The sequence below is a fragment of the Castor canadensis genome, chromosome 9 (genome assembly GCF_047511655.1).
Source record: "Castor canadensis chromosome 9, mCasCan1.hap1v2, whole genome shotgun sequence".
Taxonomy (NCBI): Eukaryota; Metazoa; Chordata; class Mammalia; order Rodentia; family Castoridae; genus Castor; species Castor canadensis.
The window spans coordinates 154,168,530-154,196,164 of NC_133394.1; the positions used below are offsets into that span (position 1 = coordinate 154,168,530).

General features: G+C 44.9%; 1 protein-coding gene across 2 annotated transcripts in view; it reads right to left on the bottom strand.

The window, feature by feature from the left end:
• The window catches only part of Nsd2 (nuclear receptor binding SET domain protein 2), a 70,072-nt gene that overhangs the window by 22,425 nt on the left and 20,012 nt on the right, over positions 1 to 27,635 (bottom strand). The window contains exons 4-10 of one of the 2 annotated variants that reach the window (XM_074042745.1): positions 26,646 to 26,812; positions 25,720 to 26,202; positions 17,420 to 17,564; positions 14,464 to 14,579; positions 12,357 to 12,438; positions 9,928 to 10,052; positions 1,719 to 7,381 (exon numbers count right to left, since the gene is read on the bottom strand). In XM_074042745.1, the coding sequence (XP_073898846.1) occupies positions 7,319 to 7,381; positions 9,928 to 10,052; positions 12,357 to 12,438; positions 14,464 to 14,579; positions 17,420 to 17,564; positions 25,720 to 26,202; positions 26,646 to 26,812 (1,181 nt within the window). In that variant the 3' untranslated portion in view covers positions 1,719 to 7,318. Of the gene's footprint in view, positions 1 to 1,718; positions 7,382 to 9,927; positions 10,053 to 12,356; positions 12,439 to 14,463; positions 14,580 to 17,419; positions 17,565 to 25,719; positions 26,203 to 26,645; positions 26,813 to 27,635 lie in introns of those variants that run through there. The other variant, XM_074042744.1, reaches the window with a different exon arrangement.

The window sequence follows — 27,635 nt, forward strand, 5'->3', positions numbered from 1 at the left end:
GAAGGAGGTGGACGATAGTTCACTAGCCACAGAAAAGAGGGAGGTCACGCCCTTCAGACACAGCCTGCCACCCAGCCCTGGCTCCCGGTGATGTGCTGTGGATACACAACGTACACTGGCTCTGCTGGTGATACTACTGGTCAACAGGGTTGCATGGAAAACTGAGAGACAGACCTCAGTCCACTCAATATTTAGTATACATGTGTACATGAGAGGTCATTTCCTCAAAAATGAAGGCATTAAAAAAACCAATTTTCTCTACTAGGGCAGTTAAGACGGGCTCTGGTGTCAAGACTCTTTCTTACCCTTTCTTACCCAATCTGTTCAGGTCCAAATACCAAATGAATTTTTAAAGGGACCAAGGTGAAGTACCAAAACATAGCTTCACATGGTAGCTGTGCTCTTATTCCTGCGAGGTGGGCACTGAGCTCTTCCTGACCCAGGGGTCAGAAATGTCATCCAGACTCACATGGCAGCCCTCACAGGCTACCCTGTCTCTCCTCCTCCCACTGCCAATTCTCCCCCAACAGATTCAGGCTTATTTCCAATTCCCCACCAGAAAGGCAAGGTACACTCTGCCTGTTTTGCTAACACCGGAGTCTAAGGAAAAGGTTCAGGAGAGATGTGGAGTCTGTGAGCAGACCAACGACATCAGGTTGCATTTCACCCCCTCCGTCAGGCCTGCTGCAACCGCGTCTGTGTTGCACAGGGCATCTTGCCCCCACCTGACAAGCAGTAGCAATAAACAGTTAAATGAATTAAAACAGAAGACCTTCTGGGCTATCAAATTCAGGTGTTTAAAAATCTCTTGGTTTCTATTCGACATCAAGTAAGAGTTAAGAAGTGACTTTTGGAGACATCCTGTACATCTCAATAACTAGAAGTAATCAGGCTGTAGGCCTGCTGCTTGCCAATGAGCACAAAGCCAAACATTAAAATTGGGCCACAGTGAGAAACAAAACCAACCCCAAGGGAATATGACCATTCTGCAGCCTTACCCATGAGCCTTCTCAGATTTAGTTCACTGAGATTACAGGGAGTGGTGGGAAGAAAATCAAACAGGTGTATTGCTGACTTGAACTCAGTGTTAAAGTGGGCTGGCTTTCCCAGGGCTCCCACAGCTCTGATGGGCCAGTGGAGCAGGGACAGCTTATGTGACAATCTAGAACCAAGGCTCTAGTGGAAAACAGGCCTTTTAAGTTTAGTTTCCTCACCTTTTGCAGGCAGATGGAAATGGCACCACGGCGCTAGGTCAGAGCAGTATCACTGAGAGGCTGACTAGCAGGAGCCGCAGGGCCCACCACCCACCCTTGCCCTCCAGCTCTCTTCCCACCTCTTCAACCAACATCTAGAAAGAGGTAATTTGAAATGCTCTGAGTTCAAACTCCCAAATAACATGTCTATCAGATATGGGGTAGGAGTCTAAACATGCTGAGCTGAGACTGGAGTGAGTGCTGGGGGCCAGGGCAGCAGGAACCAGTGACCATATGGCCTGGCTCTGGCCCTACAGAGAGCAGCCCCCACAGCTGCTGACCCATCTGATGGAGGAGCCGAGGCCCAAAGAGAGGGCCTTGAGCAGTGGCTCAAGGGGAGAGAGCCCAGTGCTCTATCCACCAACCTGGGTTCTTCGCTTAGTGAAGAAACAAATTAGAAGTTTAAAAAAAAAAAAAAGAGAAAAAGCATGGAGAGAAAGACAGAAAACACAAATCAGTCCTGGGTCAGAGGAAGGAACAGCACCTTTTATTTAAGATTTACAGAAAGTTAGCACGTTTCCACTTGGAGATATTTCCTAAGTTAACAAAGTCTGTTTCGAGGAAATAAACACCAAATACACATTTTGAATGGAGATATAAATGTTAACGACACACATGAGGCTCTTCTCCTGATTGGGTCTGAGATCCACATACAGAATACAGACCTTACAATATCACAGTCCATGACACAAATTGCAGAGGGTCCCACCTTCACCCCCCCATGCCCTCCCCAGCGAGTGGATGGACCCCTAGCCAGTCAGGAGGGTCCCTCGGCTCTCTGCTCAGCAGAGCACCATGAGAAGAGCCAAGTGCGCGCCTCACTCCAGCTGCAGGCTCCACCTCCACGCGCACCAGGTGGCAGGCTTACTTGGAGAGGCCATTTGCGGAAGTGACACATCACCTGTCCGGTCCCAACACAGTCCCGGATCTCAGTCTACGCCATCTACGATCTATTCCATATCCAATAGGACATATTGGAAAAAGAAAATGCAGTGACTGAACCAACACTGTCAAGAGCTTTCCTGCTGCTCCCATGTCCACCAAGGCCACGTCTGTGGCAATGACTTCCAAGCAGCTTAGCTCCTGACTCTCCAAGTTTTCTTGAGCCTGAAATAACTTTCTCCACTCTCTAATCAGTAAATGACAGCACCAAGCTGTCTACCTGCCTCAGGCATGCGTTCCTCCAGGGACAAGGAATGCAGCCTCCTCCATCTATCGCGGGGCTTCCAAGATGGCAATCGCATTACCAAACGTGACCAGTGGACATCTTCCAACCAACTGGCAGGAGCAGCATGGCTGTCAGGAGGCTCACCCAGGTGCGGCCACCGTCAGCCCCTCCCTCCGAGTGCTGTTACACACATTGACTTTAATCTTTGACAAAGCAACCCCTTCACAAGTTGAGTACTACATCGTTTTTCAATACAGTTACAGACCTTGAACAACAAATACTTCTACAAACCAACATTACTGTCATGGTTAAGTATGCTTTTGTAAAGGAAGAAACTGAGAACTAAGAGTACGTTCACAGAGTGTTTTGAAATTACAAATAGTAAGAATCCTGTGCTCAGAGTATATAATGAGCTTAAAATTAAAAGACTAATCTCAGACAGGTCTTTGAAGTTTAACATCACAGTGAAATATTAAGAGTGGAATTGAAATAATTTTAAAATAAGTCATTATCTAAAATACTAAAATTCAAAATAATTTTTATTAAAATGACCCTCTGGGTTACACAAACTAGAACTTTCCTAGCTGCCCCTAAAAGCTAGGGTCAGAGCCAAGTGTGAGTTACTGAGAACATAAAGAATCTCTGGTGCACAGAATGTCATTGTACCTCATGTTTGTCATCTAACCTATGTGGCTTCTGTGCAGTCAGGCAGTGTGACAAGGGGACAGTGAGGACCAAGGGGTGCTGTGACCAGAGGTGGCCACATGGCTACTGATGCCATCAAGGCCTGCCCTTGTCAAAGGTAAAGTGAGCCTCTAAAATGTCACCCAACTGTGTCCCAGCTGTGTCCTCAGTAGGAGGGAGGAGGAGGCTGGGGAGGGGCCCGTCTGGCCAGCTGAGCTCAGCCTTGTCTCCTTGTCTGGCGGGCTTGAGAACAGGACCACCCATCTGCCTGCTCCCCTGGCTCATGCAGCTGAGCTATACCCTGCGGTCAAGGCAGGACCCCACCCCATCCCAACCACTTTGTCAAAAACAGAATATCCCTGGATGGTAAGCATGTTCAAAATACTGCAAAAGTTAGATGCAAAGAGCCCAACAACTATGTAGGCTAGGAAAGGTTACAAATGTGGATCTAGCATGGACCCGTGTGATTACACAGGGTCTGACAAGATGAGGCCCGCCCGAGGTGTTGTAAGGATGCCCTTCCCCATCCCAGTACAAGGAAGAGGAGGAATGCAGATGCAGACTTTGTCTCCTGCCAGGAACAGTCCACTTCCCCATCACTGGTAGGCCAACTAGTGGTGATTTTGAGTATTCTAGGTAAAACAATAAAAGCAGTACCTACAGGGATCAAATTCAATTTAATTCCCCAAAGTCCTAAAGTATACCAGCCAGAGTCAGTATATTTCTCAAAAACAAAACCCAAAAAACCTTTAGATGTCAGTAAGCAGCAGTAGCGTTTAGAAGTCAGGTCAGGAAAGCCCTTCTGAGAGCAGGGGTGCTTCAGCTCCTCAACAAGACAGTTCAGATTTACGCTCTGAAAGACAAACAGCACTCCTTGGCAATTACTTTTTTTGTTTCTAAATTTTTAAAAATTGAGGTAATGAAACTATTGATTTTATGAGCATAGGAGGCTACATGTCTCAGAGTCCCACGAGGAAGCTGACCTGCACAGCAGGACTTGATGTGGCTCAGCAACTCAAAAGGCTGGCGTCATGGGAGAAATGCAGTTCCTAGAGCCATGGCTGAGAAAGGAAGCCAGCTTGCTAAATGTTAATGGCCCTACTCCCCATCTGCCACTACCAGACAAGCGTCCTCAGTGATATAGGCATCTGAGGCCCGCACAGCAACTGAGGTCAGCAAACAATCACTTGCCCAGGGTTCCCAACTGCTCAAGCATGCCAGGGGAGCCAGGACCCTGCACAGGACGCACACCGGCCCTGGAGGATGGACAGTGTTGCCCTCATGCCAGTTTGAATGAGATCCTTCCCAAGGGTGCTATCCAGTCATTTTAATGGTATCCACAATGTGGGCAGCATTTGAGGAACCAGACGCAAATTTATCATCTTGGCTTCCTTCTCTGTAGGGCATTTATTTCTGTGACAGACATATTTGGCCCTGCACAGGACTCAGTACAAATGCTGAGTGGACAGCGTGGGAGCTACAGCTCTGTCACCAGCAGTTTAGGCTTCACCACTTTCTCCTGCTGGTATGTTCTGCCATGAGTGAAATCGCCCATTGCTTTGCTAGGCTTCAACCCCACAGAACCCTGCTTTAAGTCTTCCTGTGCTCTGGTAAACTACTTCACAAAATTACAGATTTAGACACACCTAAGCTGAGGGGCCTCTGGAGACCACGCTCTAAGAGGGCCTCCACCCCACATGAGAAGCTGGCTGCCCTTCCTCAGAGGTGGCAGACAGACAGACTCCCTCACACATGGTGGGTCCTGAGAAACTCTGGTCCCTTGTCATGAAGTTTACGTTTCTTGGTTTGGGGGAACTCTTAAAAACACTGGAGTTATTTTCAGTTGGTAAATATAGGCGGAATGTACATAATGAGCACTAGTCTTGAGCTGCACCTACACCTACGGTGTCACAGGCTAAAGAGCAACACTGGCTTTTCGTTGACTGTGACAAGAAAAGAAGCAACTAGCAGGGCCTCTACTCCAGCATGGGCCACTGTGGGGTTGCAGAGGACTCGCACTTTCAGAATATCTACAATTCAAACTTCCATACATTCGGACAAGTCTTCACCTCCTTCAGATGCCTCAAGTGTTATAGAGTTACCTTCCCCTGCCAGGCAAACATGAACATGAAAGATGGTTTGAAGCAAGTCAAAGGATGACTCTCTACATGGCAGGAGCAAAGCTCATTTCAACAATGGGACATCATGAGGCTTGACAGGCCTGTTGCTATTTTGACAGTTAGGAAACAAGAAATCCACGTCAAGTCTGCAGCATGATGAAGCTCTGTGCTCGTGGCAGACAAGCTGCTGCTCCTCCTTCCCAAGCTCTTTAAACACCAGCTCCTTCCATCAGGAGGCTGGCTGAGAGCTGCCCTTGCTGGAACTCTGCTCATCCAGTGAGACCTCCGCTGGCTTTTGGAACAGGACAACTCTGCCGCATGTGGGACTGTCCCTCTCACTGCCAAATGCCAAGTGTCCTGCCTCTGTCCCCAGCTGAGGAGTACTCCACAATTCCCATTCTTGTTCCACCACGCACCCTCTGCACTCAGCTGAAGCCAACTCTATGCCACACTGTGGACACCACTGGTCATTTGAAGTCCTCACCTCCCCCTTCAGAGGAAAGAAAGCAGCTGTCCTCTGGCTGACTCCTGAGGAATCCGCACACTGCCTGGCCACCCACTCAAAATTCACCATGCAGTAATTTTAAATGCAATCACTTCTTCCCAAAGCTTTTCAGGCTAGCATCTTTACTTTGAGACAGTGCTTCTTGAACAAGGGGCATTTTCACACCATCATGTTGTTTTCACTTTTCTTTCTTTTTTTTGGTGGTACTGGGGTTTGAACTCCAGGCTCATGCTTGGTAAGCAGGTGCCTTACCACTTAAGCCACTCCATCAGCCTCCACATTTTTTGTTTGTTTGTTTGAGAATTTTTAATTTACCTGTGCTCTTTTGTGCCTTCAGAAACAGTACAACTTAGACTGTTCCCAGGCCGTTCCTGATGCCAGGCCTCCCTTTATATTCTAGCAGAGCCAGTGGAGCAACCCACCAGTCACAGGCACACAGTCCAGAACCCTACCATGTCATACAAACAGCTCTAGGCTTCTGGGTTTATTTTATTTCCCCACATGCACAATGCAGTCAATAGGATCACTCTTCATGCCAAAGCAAAATGACACTTTTGTATAAAAGTGGAGAGGTGGTGATTCTTAACTATTTTATTGTCATAACCGTCACTGTCACAACAGAAAACTGCTGAGCCTTGCAAGGCGCTGGGCACCTCTGTGTCTTACATGCACCATGTCACTTCATGGTCTGGAACAAAAGCATCACTCGCAACTTTCACACAAGGTGGAACACATCTGAGGAGTGTGCGGGGATGGCGGGGTGCCATGTGCATGAGCTCTGCCTCCTGAGCTGAGGGCAGGTGGAGCCTTTTCTCCCATGCAAACATGCGACATCTGGGCAGCCCCTGCTGGGCGCCCAAGACCACAGCACAGCAGCGTGATGCTGGTGCCCCACAAAAGCAATTCTCGGTGTGGTTGGTGTAAATAACCTGGCTATGTAGCGTCCCCACATATCAGTCACTGAATCAGGAGTTGAATGGCTCACAATGATACTGTAAATGTATTTTTCCTAAAAATTTACTGTGTCTAGAGTCATAGTAAAACGGTTGAGTACAAAAGGACAGAATCAAAACCCTTCCTGCCTTTTATGTTGGAAGTTAGTTTAATATCTACAGTATTGAACACACTTCATTGGCCATGAGGATAGGTGACGAGGACCCTTAACGTATGCTGTTTGTCCTTTGTTCTGAAGGAACAGATGCTGACGTTTCTCCATAAAAATTCAGTAAGTTATGAACTAGAGGAAAACATGACCTTGAACAGGATCACTCCTTCGATGCAGTGTCACTGTTGCAGGTCTGGGACGGCCTGGATTGAAGGGTCTCCTTTCCAACCTGAAATCTACATTGATCACTGGAATATGAATGTGTTTCTATTATGAGATGAATGTGATTGATTAAATGGCCTTGATTAGGTATCTTACCTTGGTCTTAAAATTTGTTATCTGTTTTCTTCATTGTATGTGTTTATTAATACCAGTAAAAACAGATTATCACACATCTTCCATAAAGTGATTGTGATAGAAATGTCACTTAGTGTGTACGATGATGCACCACCTGCAGCAGACATCTTGGGGCATTACATCACTCTAAGTGCAGTACAGGGCGGCTGAGTTCAAGTCCAACTTGACTGATGTGGGCTCCCATAAAAGCTGTTACCAGTGAAGGCGAAAAAAATAAGAATTTGCTCTACTAAGGGAATAAGAAATGAAGTTACAAAACACTTAAATCACATTAATTCCTTCACAGGCCTTTGACATGCAGGTGTGTCATTTTAATCTATGCTCTTCATTGTGGTGAGGTACTTCCATGTAATAACTGTTCCAATATAAAGTTATCACATACACATTTTTCAAGAATTTAAACCACAACATGACCTCAAATGTCTTTCAATACCAACCCTACAAAACCCATTATTTCTTTTAATCTAGTGTGGTGAAAGGAAGGAAATATAAACATGCAAAGGGTGGGAAATGCAAATGAGGGGCCACTGTGACCCCAGAGATTCTCACGTCAGAATCAGGCTACACTTTGCTGGCGTGCTGGCAGGCACTCAGCACTGCTCGGGTAAACACTCACTGTACTTGAGCACTGCTGATGCGCACTAGACAGTCTACTCACTCGCCTCAAGTGTTTTAATTAACAGTGCAGTTCTATAAAAATGTACTCCAATGGAAGATTCAGAGAAGCAACACAAAAGTGGTATAATGGAGAAGGCCTAGTAATTTAAACAATTTCATGTAAAGGAAATAGACACTGTGAGATCTATGTATCACCTGCAAAATGGATAAAAGTGTGTGCATTTAATGTATTCATATATGATATAAATGAACTTAATCATCCATTAACCTCTAACATTCTAAAGAACTAAAGACCAATTAAGTCCAGTGTACATAAAATGCTTCCTCTAAGTTCTACTGAGTTCAGACAATTCAGCTGCCCCCAGCCTGTTCTCATCTCCATCCCACAGTGTTAGCCTTCAATACACAAGACTGATGACCAGGAGTTAACAGACAAGACTTGGGTTTTTATTTCTCCCTGCCTGACAACAGTGCAAGTAAGAACGCAGTTAGAGAAGTGAACAAAGTATGATACAAGAGAAACTCAGTGCTGGGGCAGAGTTCTCTGGCAGAGAGCCTGCTTTGCATGCTCAAGGCCCTGGGCTCCATTCCCAGCACAAGAGAGAAGAGAATGGCAATGCCAGCATAAGTGAAAGGGCCTACAGGACTGAAACACTGCACTTTCAGTGTTCTTATTTGGAATTGCACATCATCTTCTATTTAATTTTCTAAGGTCCTAACCTGAACTTGGACAAAAAGAAAGGGAAGAGGAAAAATAGTTTGCATAAAATTTGCCTTTTCAGTACTGGGAGCATGGCTCAAATGCAGAACATGTGCTTAGCAAGGGCAAGGCCCTGAATTCAAACCACAATAGAGGCCCCCACTCTAAAAAAATTACCTTTTCATGTGAGCTTCATTTTGGAGAGCTTCTAGACAGAAGCTCAATAAGGAACAGAGTATTTCCAGATGTAAGAATGTACCAACTGCCAGCAAGCCCAAGTCCCACACATGTGAGCACTGTGGCCACATGTGAGCTGCTATGAGTCTCTGGGAGATCCCACTGAAGGAGCGTCTATGTCTACAGCAGTGCTGGGGTCTGGAGCCGTGAGCTGTAGCGCTTTTGGGATGCCCCGCCAGACTGCCCAGGATCCTCACACGCTGGAAGGCACAACCTCCTCTAATAGGGAAACAGATGAGACACACTCTGCCCCACTGGGGATGGCAGCAGAGCCAGGCCAGAAGTGCGGCCTCTGACTCACTGAGAAGGAAGCATTCTGTCCAATCCCCATCTCTCACAACCCTGTTCCAATAATGGCCAAGGTTACCACCTCACAAATATAAAACAGGACTCCAGTCTACAAGGAGAAAAACAGAATCACAGGGATCAGAACAACAAGAAATTAAAACTGGAAAGGAAGCTCCATGAAGGTAGTCACTAAAGTCACGAAACCCAAGCTACCTCTGGACAAAAGCATCATCCCTGTATTTTGTGGCTGCTCTCTGTTCTGATTTTGGCAATGTCATGTGGATGCCGTGCTGCAGAGGTGACAGCAACAGCCCCCAAGAGCTACGACTACAATGGTATATTTATAGCAAGTCCAGAACCAAGAGTTGTGGTACAGTGGTAGCTCTGACTTGCCTCCACATTCAAGTACCTAAGACATGCCAGAACTCAAAGGACCAGAGACATGGAACGCATGAGAAACAAGAAACCTTTGGCTTCCTCCCACTGTGAGCCCCTTTCCCACCCACTGTGGGTGCACAGTGACAGTAGTGTCAGCTCACCAACACAGTGTGTCCTGTCAACCAGTGTGACTTCCTTTGCTGTGAGGGCTTCAGAACATAACATCTTAAAACAGTGAAAACAGTTCACCGCATCAAGACTGCAGCGTCTATGCACACTTACACATTCACAGTATACACTGTGTATTTATACTCAGTGTGCTCAGACACACTAAAATGGTACACCGTTTTTTTCCACTTCATGAATTTTAGACAGACAGGACAATCTCAAACTCACTCACACCTACAAGGACACAACGTCATGCTCATCAAGTCAGGTTTTCACTCACACTGCAATGTGGGTAACTAACGGCCTTCAGAGGAAAGCCACGATATCGTTAGAATCATCATTTTACCTCATTCTCAGTTAGGGATGCAGAAGGAGATGAACTTTTGCTAAACCCAAGAGCTGAAGACGTTGCTGTGGAAGCCCGATTTCGCTTCTTCAGTGGTTTGCATGCATCAGACAGATTTTTCGTTGCTGCAAAATAATTTTGTTTTACAAAGTGAAGTTTAAATCTCAAACCCTCAAACTCTTTTGCTGGTTTAAATTGCCCTCGATAAGTGAAATGCTGAAGATGCACCTTGTGGCCCCTGTGCCACGCTGAGCCTAGCTTTGTTGTTAAATGGCACAAGGGGTCTTGCACTCGCACTTGGTGGCAGGCATCTTACCACTTGAGTCACACTCTCCAAGCTTGTCTCGATTTGGTTATTTTTGAGATTAGGCAGGTGCTTTGACACTTTAGCCATTCCCCCAGCCCTTTTCAATTCGGCTATTTTTCAAAGAAACTATCTCATTTATGTCTGGGCAGGCTTGAACTATGATCCTCCTGCACGTTTCCTGTGCAGCTGGGATGACAGGCATGTGCCACTACACCCAGCTTTTATTGGTTGAGAAGGGGTTTTGCAAGCTTCTGCCCAGGTTGGCTTTGAACCACAATCTACCTCCTGAGTAGTGAGGATCACAGGCATGAGTCATCACATCTGGCATGGACTTAACTTTTTAATCACAGAAAAATCTGACTATAAATTAAGTACAACAAGTACAACAAACTGTACAAGGACTCCACATCCCTGCCACCTGGCCCCCAACCATCAACTCAGGGCAATGCAGCTTCATCCATACCTGGTTCCATTTCCCTGCTGGATTATTCTGAAGCAAATTCCAGTATTATTTCATCCATAAAAAGTTTAGTGCAGACAGGTGCCAATGGCTCATTTCTAGCTACATGGGATGTTGAAATTGGGAAGATTGGGGTTCAAGAACAGCCCAGACAAAAAGTTCACAAGACTCTCTCAACCAACAGCTGGGTACAGGAGCACAGACTTGTCATCACAATAATGTGTAAGACTGAGATCAAGAGGACTGGGGTTCCAGGCCAGCCTGGGCAAAAAAGTTCAAGAGACCCCATCTCAACTGAAAACCTGGATATGGTGGCATGAGCCTGTCATCCCAGCTACTTCGAGAAGCATAAATAGGACAATGGTCCAGGGATCCCAGGCAAAAAGCAAGACCCTATCTCAAAAATTGAGAAAAAAGGGTTAGAGGCATGGCTCAAGTCCTGAATTTAAACCTCAGTACGGTTAATAAAAAAAAAAAAATGTTTAGTGAATATTTCTGAAACAAAGTTTTACATAGTTTGTAGAGTGGCTCAAGTGGTAGGAGCACCTGCCTAGCAAGCATGAGCCCCTTGAGTTAAAGCCCCAGAACCACAAAAAAAAAAAAAAATCCTCCTAAAACAGACTTTTAAGTATAACAATATTATTACTACACTTAAAAATAATCCTTTTATATGATCAGGTATCCAATTAATGCTCAAATTTTCAATTTTTTAAGCTTATTTTTGCAGTACTGGGGTTTGAACTCAGAGCCTCATGCTTGCTGGGCAGGTATTCTACCACTTGAGCCTCACCTCTAGCCCTAAAATTATTTTTTTTTTAATGTAGTCTCATGAACTGACTTTTAAAACCCAGCAAAACACCTCATGCAACACAAGGAGAGCAGATACTCGCAGTCTTCCCAACCCTTACCTCCCCATTTGTCTTCCTTCTCAGAGCTGGAGACGGCCAGCTTCTCCAATATTCATGAAAAGGTCAGGGATCTCATTACCCTTTTTATTGTTTGGATAGCTATTTTTCATAAACTTTTTTTGGAGTGGTGCTGGGGTTTGAACTCAGGGCTTTGAACAAGGTCTACTCTACATTTTTCACAAATGTTTTAAGCTAGTTTCTTTAAAATGTGATGTAGCTTATTTATAGCTTATTTACTTTTAGTTATAAGCATAGAACATCAGAATCCTGAAGAGTGGTGGAATTCATAGCAATGACTGGTGCCATTAAGCAAGAAACCCAAAAGTTTCTGGTTTAAATCACTTCAGTAGTAAAATTTCAGCTTGAAAATAATAAAGTTAAGTAAAACTCAGTAGAAAAGTAGCCTCAACTAAATTGGGCTGAATCCTTACAACAATTTATGTGCTAAAGTATTGCTCAAGTGGTAGAGCACCTGCTTTGCAAGCACGACAAAGCTCTGAGTTCAAACCCCAGTCCCACCAAAAAAGAAAAAAGAAAAGAAAAAGTTTATTTTTCAATTCCATGAGGAGCTTCTTCCCTTTGTGTCCTTCTTGGTTTTAGCCATAATGGTTGACTACTGTGAGGCTCCTGAATCCCTCTTGCCCAGCCCTGCTCTCCTTTCTCCTCTCCCCTCTCAGCCCTCCCAGTAGAGGCTACCCAAGGGCAGAGCTGAAGCCCCTGCTCAAGAAGGAAGGAAGGAGCCTGACCACATTACCTGCCTGGCTCTTGAGAGAGGAGGCTGCCTCTATGGCCTTGTAAGAGCTTGTTCTGGCCGTTTTGTCGGTGATCATCTCTCTCTGTTATTTAAAAAAAGGGAAGGGAGGGGCAAAGAAAAAGAAAACAAAGAAAAAAATTCTTCTAAGGTGAATGAATACAGGTTTCTGAAAGTTTGCACAACAGAAACTTCTTGTGGAAATGTGCTCCACATACACAAGTGGGCCTTGGCTGCCCAACCTCAGTCTCTTTCACACTCTACACTGATTCTTTTTATACCTCCTGTTCTTACAGCTGTCAGGAGGGTGGAGTGGGCAAAGTTGTGCCAAGACTTGCTGTAGTTCTGTTAAGATACCTAGTGTGCTCTGTACACTACCTCAACTTTCTGCTGAATCCAAAGCAGAGTAAAATTTAGAAGGTATTTAACCCTTTTCCTCTAGAGTCTGATTAAATTAAAGTCATTCCTAGGAAGTCAGTGCCAACATTACTGCAGAACTCACAGCACTGAGGATTTCCAATCTGGAGAGAAGTTCAGATTTATTTTGCAAAGACCAATAAAACCCATTCCACAACTGAGAAAAACAACAAAAAGGACAAATGAAAGATCATGAACCTTCTGTTGAGTGCTGAGATTTTGAGCAACATAGTTCAAAATCCACTACCTCAATAGCACAGGGCAGTACTGCCTAATGGTCACCTGGCCACTTCAGAAGGCAGGCTCCCTGCACTGGTAACCTGCCTCACCCTCTACCCTAGGGTAGTAGACAGGGAAGACGGGACAGGATGTCACTTCAACTACTCTTGGAAGCACATCAAAAGTAACCAAAACAGATCAGAAACTGTGTGCAATATAGCTTAGCTTCATAAAAACCAGACCAGAGGAGACAGCACTACTTTTCATTTTAAGACTGTGTTATTTTCTGAACTGTTAGTTAATAAAAAAACTTTCTACCTCACTACTTATTGTGAACTTTGATGTTTCCAATGTCAGGATCACATCTTTAGTATTTTAGGGACATCATTTAAACATGTCAAAGCAAACAATGTCAGTAAGACTGCCGGTGAAAGGCTGCTTCAACAACTGGTGACCAGAAGAGATTCTGAGTACACACTTCCTGGTACTTGCGAACTCCAGCGGTTGCATTTTAGCAAGCCTAACACTGACACCTGACCACTAAACAGCCCCATCTGCTGGCATATGCACCAGAAGGTCCCTTTGTTGGCCAGGCAAATAGGGCAGGGCCAGCCTATTCCCTTAAACTGCAAATAGAAGTCAAAAGTTAAGATGTACAGTGCGGTCCAGACAGCTATACATAAGCAGTATGAAATCTACTTTCCTCACAATAAAAAGGGCAACTTCATTTATAATAGTAAAAGACAGTATCAAGCTCTACTCAAAATCATAAATCTGTAACTACTGTGTCAGAACTTTACTGAATATAAATTTAACCATAATGACCAAGTCCATCTACACTCAGTTTATGAAAAGCTAACTAGACACCTGAGATAGGTGAAACAAATGGCGCTCACACTTGCTACGTGTGAGCGACATGTGGCAGACAGAGGAATCCACTGTTTTCTCTGCACACATGGACCTTAGTGGCTTCATTCCTGTCCTGACTGATGTTGGACTGTGTGGGAGGCATAAGGCGCTGGGATGTCCTTTTCCCTGTGCTGTCCTGTTTTGTTACATCAGTGCTGCTGACATTACCTGCCTAAGATTCCCAGTGAGTGAACAAGACTACGAATTACTACAAAGTTCACAAAATCTGTTTCCATTGGATTCTCTAACTTTTCACTGAAGTAATATATATATCTCTGATGGATTTTTCATGTCATCTCATCATTAAGCTCCATAGACAAGAGTCTTTTTCTCCCCAATGTTGGGGATGGAACCCAGGACCTTATGCATGCTAGTCAAGCACTCTTATCTTGAGTTACACCCCAGCCCCAGAGTAATTTTTCAGTAGCCTTCTTAGTAGGGTTCAGGAAGAAAAACAAATCCTTACTGCTGAGTACCATCCTGAGGAGAGCCCAGGACTACAGCCTGTCTCTTGTCTGGGGTCCAAGAATTACACAACATGTGTTCAAACCCAGAATATAATTACCTTCCGAAGACTATGCTTGTCTGTTCTAAGTCTTTTCCTGGGTACCTCTTCATCAACATCTTCTGGAGGGTCTTCTGTCCTCTTTGTGTGGTTTCTTTTCTTTCCATTAATATTACCTTGGAATGGGGGATGGGAGATAGGGAAACACATGAAAAACATCCACACACTGCCTTCCAGTGCAATGAGAATGCAACCCTGGCATTTGGTATGCACCAGCTCATTTTGGGTCTCCAGCCACCATGCTAATTTCCAGAGCCTATGTTTTATGGGTCACATCTCTTTGCATTAAAGAACTAGGGACTGATAACACTTTAAATAATCATTTCTTTTTCTTTTTGTGGTGCTGGGGCTTGAACTCAGGGGCTACACCTTGAGCTACTCCAGTCACCTTGAGCTACTCCAGTAGCCTTTGTGTGTGTGTGTGTGTGTGTGTGTGTGTGTGTGTGTGTGTGTGAGAGAGAGAGAGAGAGAGAGAGAGAGAGAGATGGGTTTTTTTCACAATAGGGTCTTACAAACTATTTGCCTGGGCTGGCTTTAAACCACAATCCACCTGATCTCTTCCTCCTGAGTAGCTAGATTACGGGTGTGAGCCACAGACGCCTGGCTCATTTGTACATTTGCATCTGCAATTTAAGGGCTTTTCTATGTTTGCTGGGCTGTGCCATGTATTAAGAGTCTCCAAAAATACCACTAATTCGTAAGTGTCCAAATAGCACGGACCTAGAAAGATAACATTTAAGAATGAAAAATCTGGAGAGTTAAATGGACGCTGCACTGCTTTTTCTAAATACAAATCTTGTATTTTCATTTATACAATTACTCTACAGAGGTTCAAGGGTTTTACTTATTTATTTACTCATTCATTTATTTGGGGGCGGTACTAGTGTTTGAACTCAGGGCTTTGCACTGAGTGCTCTACCACTTGAGTCATACCTCCAGCTTCCAAATTTTTCATTAACATTCTACTTAACAAAATTCTTGCAGAACAGTCACCCTCAAGCTCACTGCCCTGCTGGGACAGAAGACCCCAGCACAGGAGTGACCAGCACACTGGTCCAGCGGGCCTGGGGAAAGAGCCACAGTGTCCAAGTCTAGATGTCTACATTTGCATGGGCTGCACCTCAGCTCCAGCCTCAAGTTACTGTTGGAGGAGCTCAGCAGTCAGTGCTGGGCCCTCCCTGGTTGCCAACTCCCAGATGGTATGAGCAGGACCCAGCAAACTCTTCATAAGGCTCTGCTCCTGGCTGGCCACAAAGGCTGTGTCTGAAAGATACCTTCAGAGAAGGATCTGCTCAGCCACTACCTGCCAGCCAGCCTCACCAGAACCTCCTCAGGTGGTAATGCCAACTCTGCCCACTGAGCTGCACTCATCTAATAGTCACAGGGTTTCCACCGTGAGATAATTCTTGGTGCTTTTCATATTCCCCCACACGCCTGCTGAGCACTGCCGCTTAACCTAGGTTAAGCAGCAGCTTCCTCAAAGGAATAAGCAACATGGACAGCTGACTTGGAGATGGCGCATCTTTATGATCAGCACCAGGGTTCAAGGGCATCTGGGAACAGCATGCACCTGACACATACTGAGGGTGGAAACCCACTGCCACTCCTCCTACCTAGTAAGGGACCGCCTTCCCAGCTCAGGGTCAGCCTCAAAATCATACTTACTCTTCAGAGTAAGCTGACCCTGGCTTCAGTAAAAGGCTGGCTCCTTTTTAAATGTCAGCTCAGCCATTGTAAAGAAACGCCTCCCTAGATTTAGTGCACTGATAGAGGGTTAGGTGATTGCCTTTTAGAGAAAATTCACACATCCTCAACACCCTTGCTATTTTATCTTATTTTTTATTTTTTCTGGTGGGACTTAAGTTTGAACACGGGGTTCATGTTTACAAACGAGCCACTCTACCACCTGAGCCACACTTCCAGTCCATTTTGTGCTGGTTATTTTGGAGATGGGAATCTCACAAACTATTTGCCCCAGCTGGCCTTGAACTGGGATCTTCCCAATCTCAGCCTCCCAAGTAGCTAGGATTACAGGTGTTGAGCCACCAGTGCCCAGCTCATCCTTGCAATTGTAAATTCCATCATTTGAACAAAAACCAAGCAAACCGAACAAGATTCAAAATTAATAATGAGGTAATGTTGTGATCTAGAAAGCCCTAAATTAAGATGAGAACCAGTGAGGGTTCCAGTGTGTGTGCATCATGGCCTAACACCCAGAGTGCTATTCTAGGAGGGAGCCAGCTTGCACAGGGGGCCTCCCTTTCAGGTCTGTCTTCCAACACTTTATATCTGGTCTCTCCAAAACTCAATGATCAATGTTGAGAGAGAGACAGATTTGTTTTGTATTTTTAGTTCATACCCAAATGTTATGATTATTATATTAAAATGGCAATTTTCCATAACTTGTGTGTCCAGGCCCACACAGATCACCAACTGAATCCCTGTTACAAACTTCCCAGATCTTACAGTGTTAAGTCTCCCTCACCTTGCCATTGCCTAAAGCAAAGCAGTACTTTTTTTATTTTTTTAAACTGAAAGCCTAGGATGAACCAAAGGACAACCAAATTTAAGACTAATCTCACCTTCAAGTCCACAAGTAAACAGGCTAGGCACTGCCATTCCAGGCTCAGGGCTCCCTACCTATGGGGGGTAGCCCCCATAAGGTCTGAGTGCAAGCTGATGGGGAGGGCTGCTCCAGAAGGCCCCACTGCAGGGCCACAGGCCTGAGGTCTATGCCACTAAGCCTGGAGTGCTAGAATCAGCCAGCTCCCTTACTTTTCCATCCTTATCCCACAATTCCAGCTACAGCAGCCAGAATGCCTGCTCCATGTGAACAGGTCTGGTGATGAGGGAGGAAATGCAGACAGTAAGGTGACACTGCTGTAACTACATGTGTTCTGGCCAGGTGACTATAGTTCACACACCACACTTCAGCAGAGTACAGCTGTAGGTTTACCAGAGTCTTCTTCCGCCTGGGCAGAGGTCACGAGGGCAAACTTTGTGTTATAGCGTGCTTTCTGCTTTTCGTTGAGCATGTTCCACTGGGACCCAAGCAGCTCTTCAATCTCCTCACCAGCAGCATCTGGGTGCTCAGCGACGACCTGTGAACATGGAAAGGGTGGTGAGGAGCCTGGGCATGCGGAGCTCGCCATGCTCAGCCCAAGTCAAATGCAGGACCTGTAATTGGAAAGGGCGAGGAGAAGCCTGAACATATAACACTCACTGTGCTCAGCACAAAGCCCGATGGACAGCCCTTTAGAACTGAGCATGTGACATTTTTATTCCCACATCTTAGAACTGTGTCCCAGAAAAGCTTCAGACAAAAATAGCAACAAACTAAGTAAGTGAAAATACAGTTAGGGCTATAGCTCAAGTGGTACCTGAGCCCTGGTACAATCTCTACTCTCACACACAAGAGAGATGTTAAGCCACAGTTTTCTAAGCATCCTTAAAAAATCAGTAGCAGATCTGGGCATTGGTGGCTTACGCCCAGCTACTCAGGAGGCAGAGATCAGGAAGGTCACAGTTTGAAGCCAGCATGGGCAGATAGTTTGTAAGATTCTATTTCAAAAATACCCAACACAAGACAGAACTGGTGGAGTGGCTCAAGTGGTAGAGCGCCTGCCTAGCAAGTGCAAGGCCCTGAGTTCAAACCCCAGTACTAAAAAAAAAAAAAAAAAAAAAAAAATCAGTAGCAGAGGAAGCCCCACAGAAATGAGCAAGGCCTTGGCAGCCACCCTACATCTTTCAGTCTGAGACTCGGACAAGTGGTAAAGACACTCTATCAAGGAGCAAGTCCCAACTTTTGTCCCAGCCCAGGCCAGCACAGAGTAACTGCTCTGCACAGACAACAGGCCCTCCCTGGGCCTGCACCATTCAGCATCATAAACACCCTGCAATGTGCTAGACATGCAGACTCCCAGCCCCTCCCAGACGTACGGACCAGGAAGCTACATTTCACAAGGCCTCCAGGTGGGGCATTTGCCCTCAACTCTGGCTGCATGTGGCAGTAACCTTTGGGAGTTTAAAGCCTATGAGTCTAGGACCTGCCCAAGGCCAATTCAATCTGGTGGCCTGGAAATTTCCATATTTCAAAGTTCTCCTGTGGGTTTCTAATGTGCACCTGAATTTGAGAGGCACTGACAGTGCAAGCACAAGGGCTGACTCACCACCTGTCTGAAGACAGCCCATGAGCTTAGGATGGCTTTTATATTTTTTAGTGGTTGAAAAAAATCAGAATATCTCATGACATGCAAAAATTAAAGGAAATTCAAAGGCCAGTGTCAATAAACTTCATTGGAACTCAGTCACAAGCATCCATTGATGTCCTATCTATGGTTGTTTTCATGCTCCAACATCACTGCCTGCCATGTCCCTATAAAAACTGTCGGCTAAGGTAAAGCACTAACTAGCACTCTCTGGAAGCAGATCAGGTTCCAACACTGACTCCTTCACTGGGGCTTTTTGTGAACTTGGGCAAGTGAAGGTGTTATCTTCACCTCCACTCTGTGAAGAGGGCAGGAACACTTCATCTGGCAGTGTTCCTGTTGGCTGGTTACCATCACCACCTACATCTACCACTTGTCAATCAACACTGGTAACCTGTCTCCAACCCCAAATCCCTCCTCACCGCAGATGACTTCTACTAGTTGATGCCCTGCACCATCTGGCCTCCTGCTGCCTAGGTGGGTTGCTCAATGGCTTTCCCCTTGCCCTTTCCCTGTTGCAGCCCTGCCTGGACATCTATACTCCCATCAATATTCACGACCTGCCTTTCCAGAAAAAGGTAAGTAACAACCTGCAGACACATCCAGTCTGACTGCCTGAGGCCTCCCCACTGAGGATGCCTTCTACAGTTTTAAGTTCAGCTCTTGCCCCTCCACTCTGCAGTATTCTCCTGAGTACCTCACTGCCCCTCCATCCCTGCCTAGACATTCCCAGCCCTGCATACAATGCTCCCACTCCACTTGAGTTGACTTCCCTCTGGCCATGCAGGGCTGTCTCCCCAACTTCCACCGAACCTGCTGAGTGACATTCAAAAGTAGGTTCATTTGTGGATCTGTGCCCTCCTTGGTCACATACCTCTGGGTTGATTTTAATCACCCAGTGTGCTTGATTAGAATAAATCCTAACAGTGTTCCCACCTTCTTCATTAAACAAGATCCCCAAATCCCCTAGAGGCCACCCTTCCTCCTATTTCTAAGCCTGAATGGAGCAAATAGGCTCTACTCCTCAGTGTTTTTATTTGCCCACCTCCATCCAGATCACCATCATTTCAGACTGGAATCTTGGCTCTCAATCCTATCAATCCACCTCCTTTCACTCCCAACCCACACCTAGGACCAGGCATCACAGTCCTGTCCAGTCCTGGAGTAGAACCCCACAGCCAGGCTATGGATGCAGGAGACCCTACAACCTCCCTCAAGCCTTCTTCTCCAACAGGCTCCCATCCTTGTAGTTCTCAGCTGCCATGTTACTTATGAGGAGTCCTTCTGGAGCACTTTGTACCAGGGACAGCACACCACCATCCTTGCACCAGGGAGCTTACTCTGCTCTTCTTCCATCTCTCACCATCTTTGCCCCAAAGGGGGCAAAAAACATGTCCTCATTATCAATTAGGGCTGATAACACACTGACCATGTGCTAAAGTAAGTCTGTGTAATAAAGATGGCCTTTCACTTAGTCTTTCTGTCTTGTGATAGTGTGAAAGCAATACAAGTTATGTAGAAACTATAATTTGTATTTTGACTTGTTACCCAAGTTATCCATGTATGGTAGAGCACTCTCTCACCATGCTGGGCTGTGGCTGTGAACTTTCCTAGTCAGCTCTGAGATCCTGGGGAAACCAACTCTCTACAACGTGCTGTGAAGCTGAGTGTGGTGTTCAGCAAGTTAGGAGTATTCAATGCATTTTCCACTTAGGAGATTTTCAATTTACAATGGGTTTATTGGGACATGACCCCTCATAAATTGAGGAGTATCTTAGTATGACACTTACAGGCTCTAAACACGTGTGCATACACCCACACATCAGGGCCAGGGCCCAATTCTCCTTCCTGCCTGCATCACCTCACTAGCAGGGCAGAGGGACTTTACATCTGTAAGCTTGGTTTATCCAGCTACAGAATGGGGATAATTTATACCCACCTGAAAAGGTCACTGTAAGTACAGAGTACAATTTTGCACAAAAACATACTGGCAAGTTATTTGACACGTGGTAAACATTGAATTGTAGCTACTTCTTTATTTTTATTTTATTTACTTTTTTTTTGCAATAGTGGGGTTTGAATTCAGAGTTTCATGCTTGCTAGGCAGGCACTCTACCACTTGAGCCACTCCACTAGCCCTGTGGAGCCCTTACTTTATTTTTAGTAAATTATTTTAGGCATACCCCCCAAAAAATATGGAAAACCAAACTCCACAGGCCCATACCTGACTGCAACATTATCAGTACTACTAAAGCACACCTCATAGACTGCACCTGCCCCTCACACATCCTTTCAGTTCCCTTTTGTTCTCAGACTTCAGAGAAGAATGCTACAGTACCCATACTCTACGGTGGTCATACTCTACTCTAGGTAGAGTGCTGGCCTGGGTAACCAATCACACAGTGAGAAATGGTGGCATGAGACTTCCAAATCCAGGATGTACCCTCCTTTGAATCAGCCCCCATGTTGTAAGGACCTCCCAGTGGCCCAGTAGAAAGGTCACACAGTAAGGCACTGAAAGTGCCACCAGCCCCATGAAGAACCTGGGAGTAGATCCTCTGGCTCCAGCAATCTTCAGATGGCTTAGCCCCATATGACGCCTTAGCTGCAACCTCAGAAGACCCAAGTTTCTCCCAAATTCCTGATCCACCAGAAAGTTTCTCACAAATTCCTGATCCACAGAAAACTGTTATTTCAAGTTGCTAAGTTTTTTTGGTAACTTCTTATGCAATGCAACAAGGCATATGCCAAGAACTGAGATAAAGCATGGGCTCAACACAAATAGATCTGTAAAAATAAGAATCTGAGTTGGGAATGGTACCACATGCCTGTAATCCCAGCACACAGGAGGATCACAAATTCAAGGACAGCCTAGACTACACAGCAAGACCCTATGTAAGAACAAACAAAATTAGGATCAGGGAAGGTGGAAAAGGTTTTAAGAATTGGAAACTCAAGCCAAAAAGCTTGCTAATGAAACTGCTGCTAACACTAGGCCTTTGGTAAACTCTGGGTGTGTTTTCTAATCACAGTAGACACTTCCCTGGCTCTCCTAGGCTTTGTCATGTGATAGCTGCTGCCCGGGCTGCTCACCGTCTGTCTTCCAGAGCACATCTTCCAGCACACTCATGTGCCTCTGACTAGGTCCTGAAGCTGTGATCAGGAATATCCTGTTGCACTGATGGGCTACACTTCTAAGCTAAGCCTGATGGACAAAGGCTGATGGAAAACTTAGCAAAGCACTCCCCATCTGAAGACTCATCTTAAGTACAGTGCTTCTCCTCACTAACAAGAAAGAAGGTGGAAACTGACCTCCAAGAAGTCAGCAAGTGACATCCAAATGTCCTCAACAGTCTTGGTCTCCTACCCAGCAACTCTAGAAAAGGAGGGCCCAGGAGGTGGCAAAGGAAGCACCAGCCAAGCTTGTGCCTCCAGCGCTGGCAATTGGCTAAGTGATTTACCAACCTCCAGACAAAAACTACTCTTGGGAGTAGTTTTTGACACTCCTAAAAGAGACTTAGGGAAGAGCTTAAATTCAAAGCTTATGACAGAGCCTGCACACACATTTGTAATGATAACAGGTGACAAACAGAAAACACTGTAATCTCCCTTTTTGACCAACACATGAATCCACCACTGAGGTAGGGACAGAGGAAGGATGGAAGCCCCCAAAGGCATTATAGCCATGGCTTCAGCCTCGGGTGGGGGGGCTTGACCCTGGTGCACAAATGAACTCTAAGTGTGCACCTTCATCTGGGTGTACTTGCTCTCACTATGACACCAATCCAAGCTTTGAGCTTCACCACATTTCTTAGTACTAGAGAGGCTGTCTGAGATCAATCCGGATTCCAAAAAAGCAGAAAGGGTGGTTTCTCAGCAGTGGTCTGATTTCTCAGGTACCTATTTTTTGGATGTAATTTCAACCAAGTAGAGTGCAAAGAGAAAACAGCCTCGAACATGCTGGGGTATGGCTATTGGCACATCCCTCCCTGCTGGTGGTGTCCATTCAGACCTTATCCTCATACCCTCTCCACTTACAGCTGCTGTGGTGACTGTCCACACACTGCTGAGTGCTTTGTACATTTTAAATCCAATTGACCATGGTTCCTCTACCGGATGTCAATATCTCTCTGGGAAGACTTGGCTCCTGGACAGAGGAACATACCTTCACAGCTAACCATTCACTCTTTTTAGATGGACACAGGTATATAGGTAGGTACAACTAAATAGTGGACTTTTCAAACTCTGTACAAGATCTGCATATCCTTCAGCAGCTTGCTTTCTTCTTTAATTATGTATAATTACACTGTAGGGACGTATTACAACTACTATTCACAACTATCACCTTATAGTTTTGTACATTGTGGTGTATTCCTTGGGTGCAAGGGCAAAATCATTCTAGGGTCAAATACCTAAGAGTAAAATTGTAAGACAGAATACATTTTCAGTTTCGGTAGATACTGCCAGATTTCTCTACCAAATAGATGTAATAAATGATCCACCATCAGTATTCTTTTTTTTTTTCTTTCTCTCTCGTTTTTTTGGTGGCACTGCGGTTTGAACTCAGGACTTCACACATGCTAGGCAGGTGCTCTTACCACTTGAGTCACTCCACCAGACCTCCACCAGTATTCTTCAAGAACTCCTCTTGCTCATCTTCTCAACTCCCAAGTTATTCCAAGTTCAGCACTGCTACCCGATGACTGTCCCCATGACTTCGGTTTGCAGTTCCCTGGTTATGTATGAGGTCAAGCAGCACTTCTTTGTGTATTTAGGAGTCACTCAGACTCTTCTGTAAGTAGCCATTTTCATATCCTTCCCTGTTTTGTCCCTCAAGACTGTTTGGACTCTAGACATATAGCTTGTTCTTGTAGTTGTGCATAGCGTCTTTCACACATAATCTTCATTTTAACACAGTTCCTTTATAGTCTGTGATCAGTTAGGCTTAACTGAGAAATCCTTTCCTCTCCAAGGTGAGGAAGCTCCTCTCCCATCCGATGTTGACTGAGTCTTAAATTCTTTTCTTTTCTTTTTTTTTTTTTGTGGCACTGAGGTTTGAAGTCAGGGCCTCACACTTGTTAGGCAGGCATTCTTGGCTGAGTCTTTAAATCTCACATGGTCCCAAGTGCTGCATCCACAGAACCCATCACACCCAAATGGCCTCCCGTCACACCCTCTTTCCCATCAACTTCCACATGCTCAATAGTCTGTCTCTGGGCCCTGTTCTGAGGGGTGTTTCCCAGCATGAATTTTTTTTTTTTTTTTTTTTTTGGCAGTATTAGGGCTTGAGCTCAGGGCCTCATGCACACTAGGCAGGTACCCTTCCACTTGAGCCATGCCTGCAGCCCCATGAATGTCGCTTTTTAATAAAAGAACTTCCTATCTAGTCAGGAGGTCCTCAGGCCCAGCTTCTTCATAAACACACTTACATGAACATCTATTCAGAAGGGCTCAGAAATTTCTGGTGAGAGTTTATTATAATTGTGCTAAATTTATAGATTGCTACAGAGGGAACTGACAACTTAATGTTCCTGCCTATAAATATACCTTTATTTATTTAGGCCTGCTAAACTATCATTTTTCTCCAAGTCTTACTCCTTAGTATTTATTCCTTGTATCTTATTTCTATCATCAATAGTATCAGTTTTAATATCCCATTTCCTCTTTGTTGTAGCACCTGTACACTGACCGTACAACCACCAACCTTACTGAACTTGTACATTCTCTTGAGGTTCTGCATAGACCTCTGAAAATAACAACTTTTTTCTTTACAACTATGCCCATTTATTTCTCTTATGAATAGAGCACCTACTTAACAAGCAACAAGGCCCTGAGTTCAAACACCAGTACCACCAAAAAAAAAAAACAAGACAAGAACTAGGGACATGGCTCAAGATACAGAGCACCTGCCTAGCAAGCACAAGAACCTGAGTTCAAACCTCAGTACTGCCAAAAAGAAAGGCACTGAATTTTGTCAAATGCCTTTCCTCTGTCAATTGAGATAACCCTTTAATCCTGTGACTCACAGTAACAGATTTTCTAGTAAGAACCACTCTTATATTACTGAGAAAAGCCCTAAAAGTGCCTCCTAAAGGCATCGAACACTTTCTCTAGAAGACTTTTTAGTTCTGTGTAAGAATAAAAATACCACATCTTGTGGAATTCTCTCAACACCACAATCATTTAGGTACACAACTCTGTGGAATTCTCATGGCCCCACACTGTGCCATATTGCCTATCACAAATGGGCACTGGCTACACATGGACAGTGCTCAAAAAACAGACACTATTTCTTTTTGTTCATTTTTTGTGGTACCAGAGTTTGAAGTCAGGGCTTCATGCTTGCTAAGCAGGTACTCTACTGCTTGAGCCACACCTCCAGCCCCAGACACTATTTCTTATTGGTACCTTTAATCACCATATGGATGTGGACTTCTGAACAGAAAATTGCCAAGACAGTAAGATTAAAATGAACACTATAATGAAAAAGGTTTAAAGTCCTAGACTATAACCCATTTACTTCAAGTAACACCTACCATAACCAAATGGGGAGCCACAGCTCCTAATGACAGAATAGGATCTTTCTTATGCACCAACAAATCATGCATTTTATGAAAACAATTAAGAAAATTATTTAAAGACTTTAATCATGATTATATTTCTGTCCTTTTAAGTATCATGGAAAAAACCTTTGACAATTCCATGCTAGTTGGTAATCAGCTTTCTAAATGTCTGGAACTGGAGGTCTCAAAACAGCCTGCTAAAGAAAACGCTCACCAGAGCTTCCAGCTCAGGCAGCCCACTGAAACCAACTTCCCACTGCTGCTGGCATCTTCTCATCCATTTGGGAGGAGAGCACAGGCACGAGTATCTGCTCCCAAGGGTCAAAATGGCTATTTCCTAGTAATACTGAATACATCTAAAATCTCTGCAAGGCTCACTGAAGACTGCTGAGAGATGACTCTGCACTGAAGAACACCCTCCATACCCTCCAATGCAGAAACTCTGTGGCATGAGACATAAACTCAGAACCTGTCAGAGTACTGACCTCATCCCTGTGCTTTTGACAGAAGACCAAAAACTGGGATGTGGCGTCACCCCTCCTGCTCCGTGAAGCAGAGACCATGGCTTTTTTCCTCCCTGGAGGAGACCCTACTCCCCTCTTGGGGTCGGCCTCTGTCATCTTTTGAGGAGTACTCTTCTCTGTGCCAGGGTCACCATCTTGGTTCTCGGCAGAGCTGGACCTTTTGGCTCTTCGCCTTCTCTTCATGGGAACGCCCTCTTCTCGCACGGATCTGGGGTCTGCAGAAGCCTCATCACTGGCCCCTGAGGAGTCCACAGTTTCTCCCAAAGGATCTGCAACAATGCCGGCCTCTTTAGCTACTTGAGGGTTGAGGTGTAGCTGGTCCCCCACATAGAGGAAGGTGAATTTGGCTTTCCGCTCCTCTACTGACATGCCTGCAGCTTCTTGTGCTTGGACAAGGCCCATTTCCCACTGGGCCCTCAATTTCCCTGAAATAGGTTTCAACAACTGAAAAGAAAAACACAAGACATTGTAAGTTTCATTAGACCAGCATAAAAGTTAATTCACTTTAAAGACTGTCTTTACAATTTCACATAAACTTAGAAACCAGAAGCCATAAAACCAATTAACTTAGGTTTTAAACACAACTTAGCTAATAACTGTTTCTTCAAATGAGAAATCAATTTTAATTGATTAATGTAATCTATATATACATAAAAGGAAATAAAATTAGAAAAATAATTATTTCTGAGAGTCACGAAATGAGTAAAAGAAAGATAAGTTGTCCCCAAAGACACATGCGTATTTTATACCATACTTGGGCAAAAGTAAATAATGACAGGCATTAGAAAGCCATTTTAAGCAACTATTTAAGTTCAAAACAAAATAAAGAAAGAACTTAATAAAACTAAATTTTTGGTCTAAAAGTACACTGAAAAAACATGTATCACCTTAATTTTCTCAGCCTTCGTGGGTGCCTGCTTGGCACTTTCTTGGCATAATTTTTCAAACTGTCCTTCTCCTTCAAAAGCTACAAGGCTCTTCTCAAATATCCAGGCTCTTTCTGGGGCATCACCAAAGAACTGTACATGATACTGGCGTGCACTCTTTTTCTGACCTAATTTTTAAAATAAAATATTAGAACATGAGCATTAGAATTTGAGATGAAACTAGGCAAATCTATTGCTGCTCTGAAGTTGTTCTTACTCAGTGTTTGACTCTGTTAACCAACACCTTCTTATCCCCACCATGCCCCAAGCCCAAGAGGGAATCTCACTGAGCAGAGATGCAGAGAAGGTACAAGGCTGACTGGGAAAAAAAGCCCACTAAGTGCACTCCTTCATATCCTTTTCCTCAGGTCCTCTTAAGGACACCTCAGATAGGACAAGAGAGGGCATCAGCAAAAGGGGCACGTCAACAGAGAAGGCAGAGCAGCAGGGAAGGAGCAGCAAACTGGCATTAGAAGACAGGTTCAAATCCCAGCCCCTACCCACCAGCTAGCCAGCCCTTCCCACTCATGGTGCTGGGGGTAAGAGCACCCACAGCCTCAAAGAGCAGCTGACATCACAGTGAAACCCCTCAAACGTCTGCTGCTGTCACTCTTAGCTGTAGGAAGAGACCACATCCCTCAGTGCAGTCAGAGGAAAACCTAGGTGAGGAATGAAATGGCTGTCCCCAAACCCAAGAGAGGGTACAAGATTCTGCTGAGGTTGAAAGGGAGATGGGACACAGGTAAGCCAGTCAAAAGGGTGACTCTCAGTCCAAGGGGAGGAAGGGAGGGAGATCTCCAGCCCTACCCACTGTGCACAACATTTCTTCTATTACTTCAGTACTTGGAATTTTTCTTAGGAATGAAAATGAATATAGACAGATATATGTTAGCAGTTTTATAATAAGGAAAATATGTTACAGTACATGCAATGAAATAACATTTATAGTTA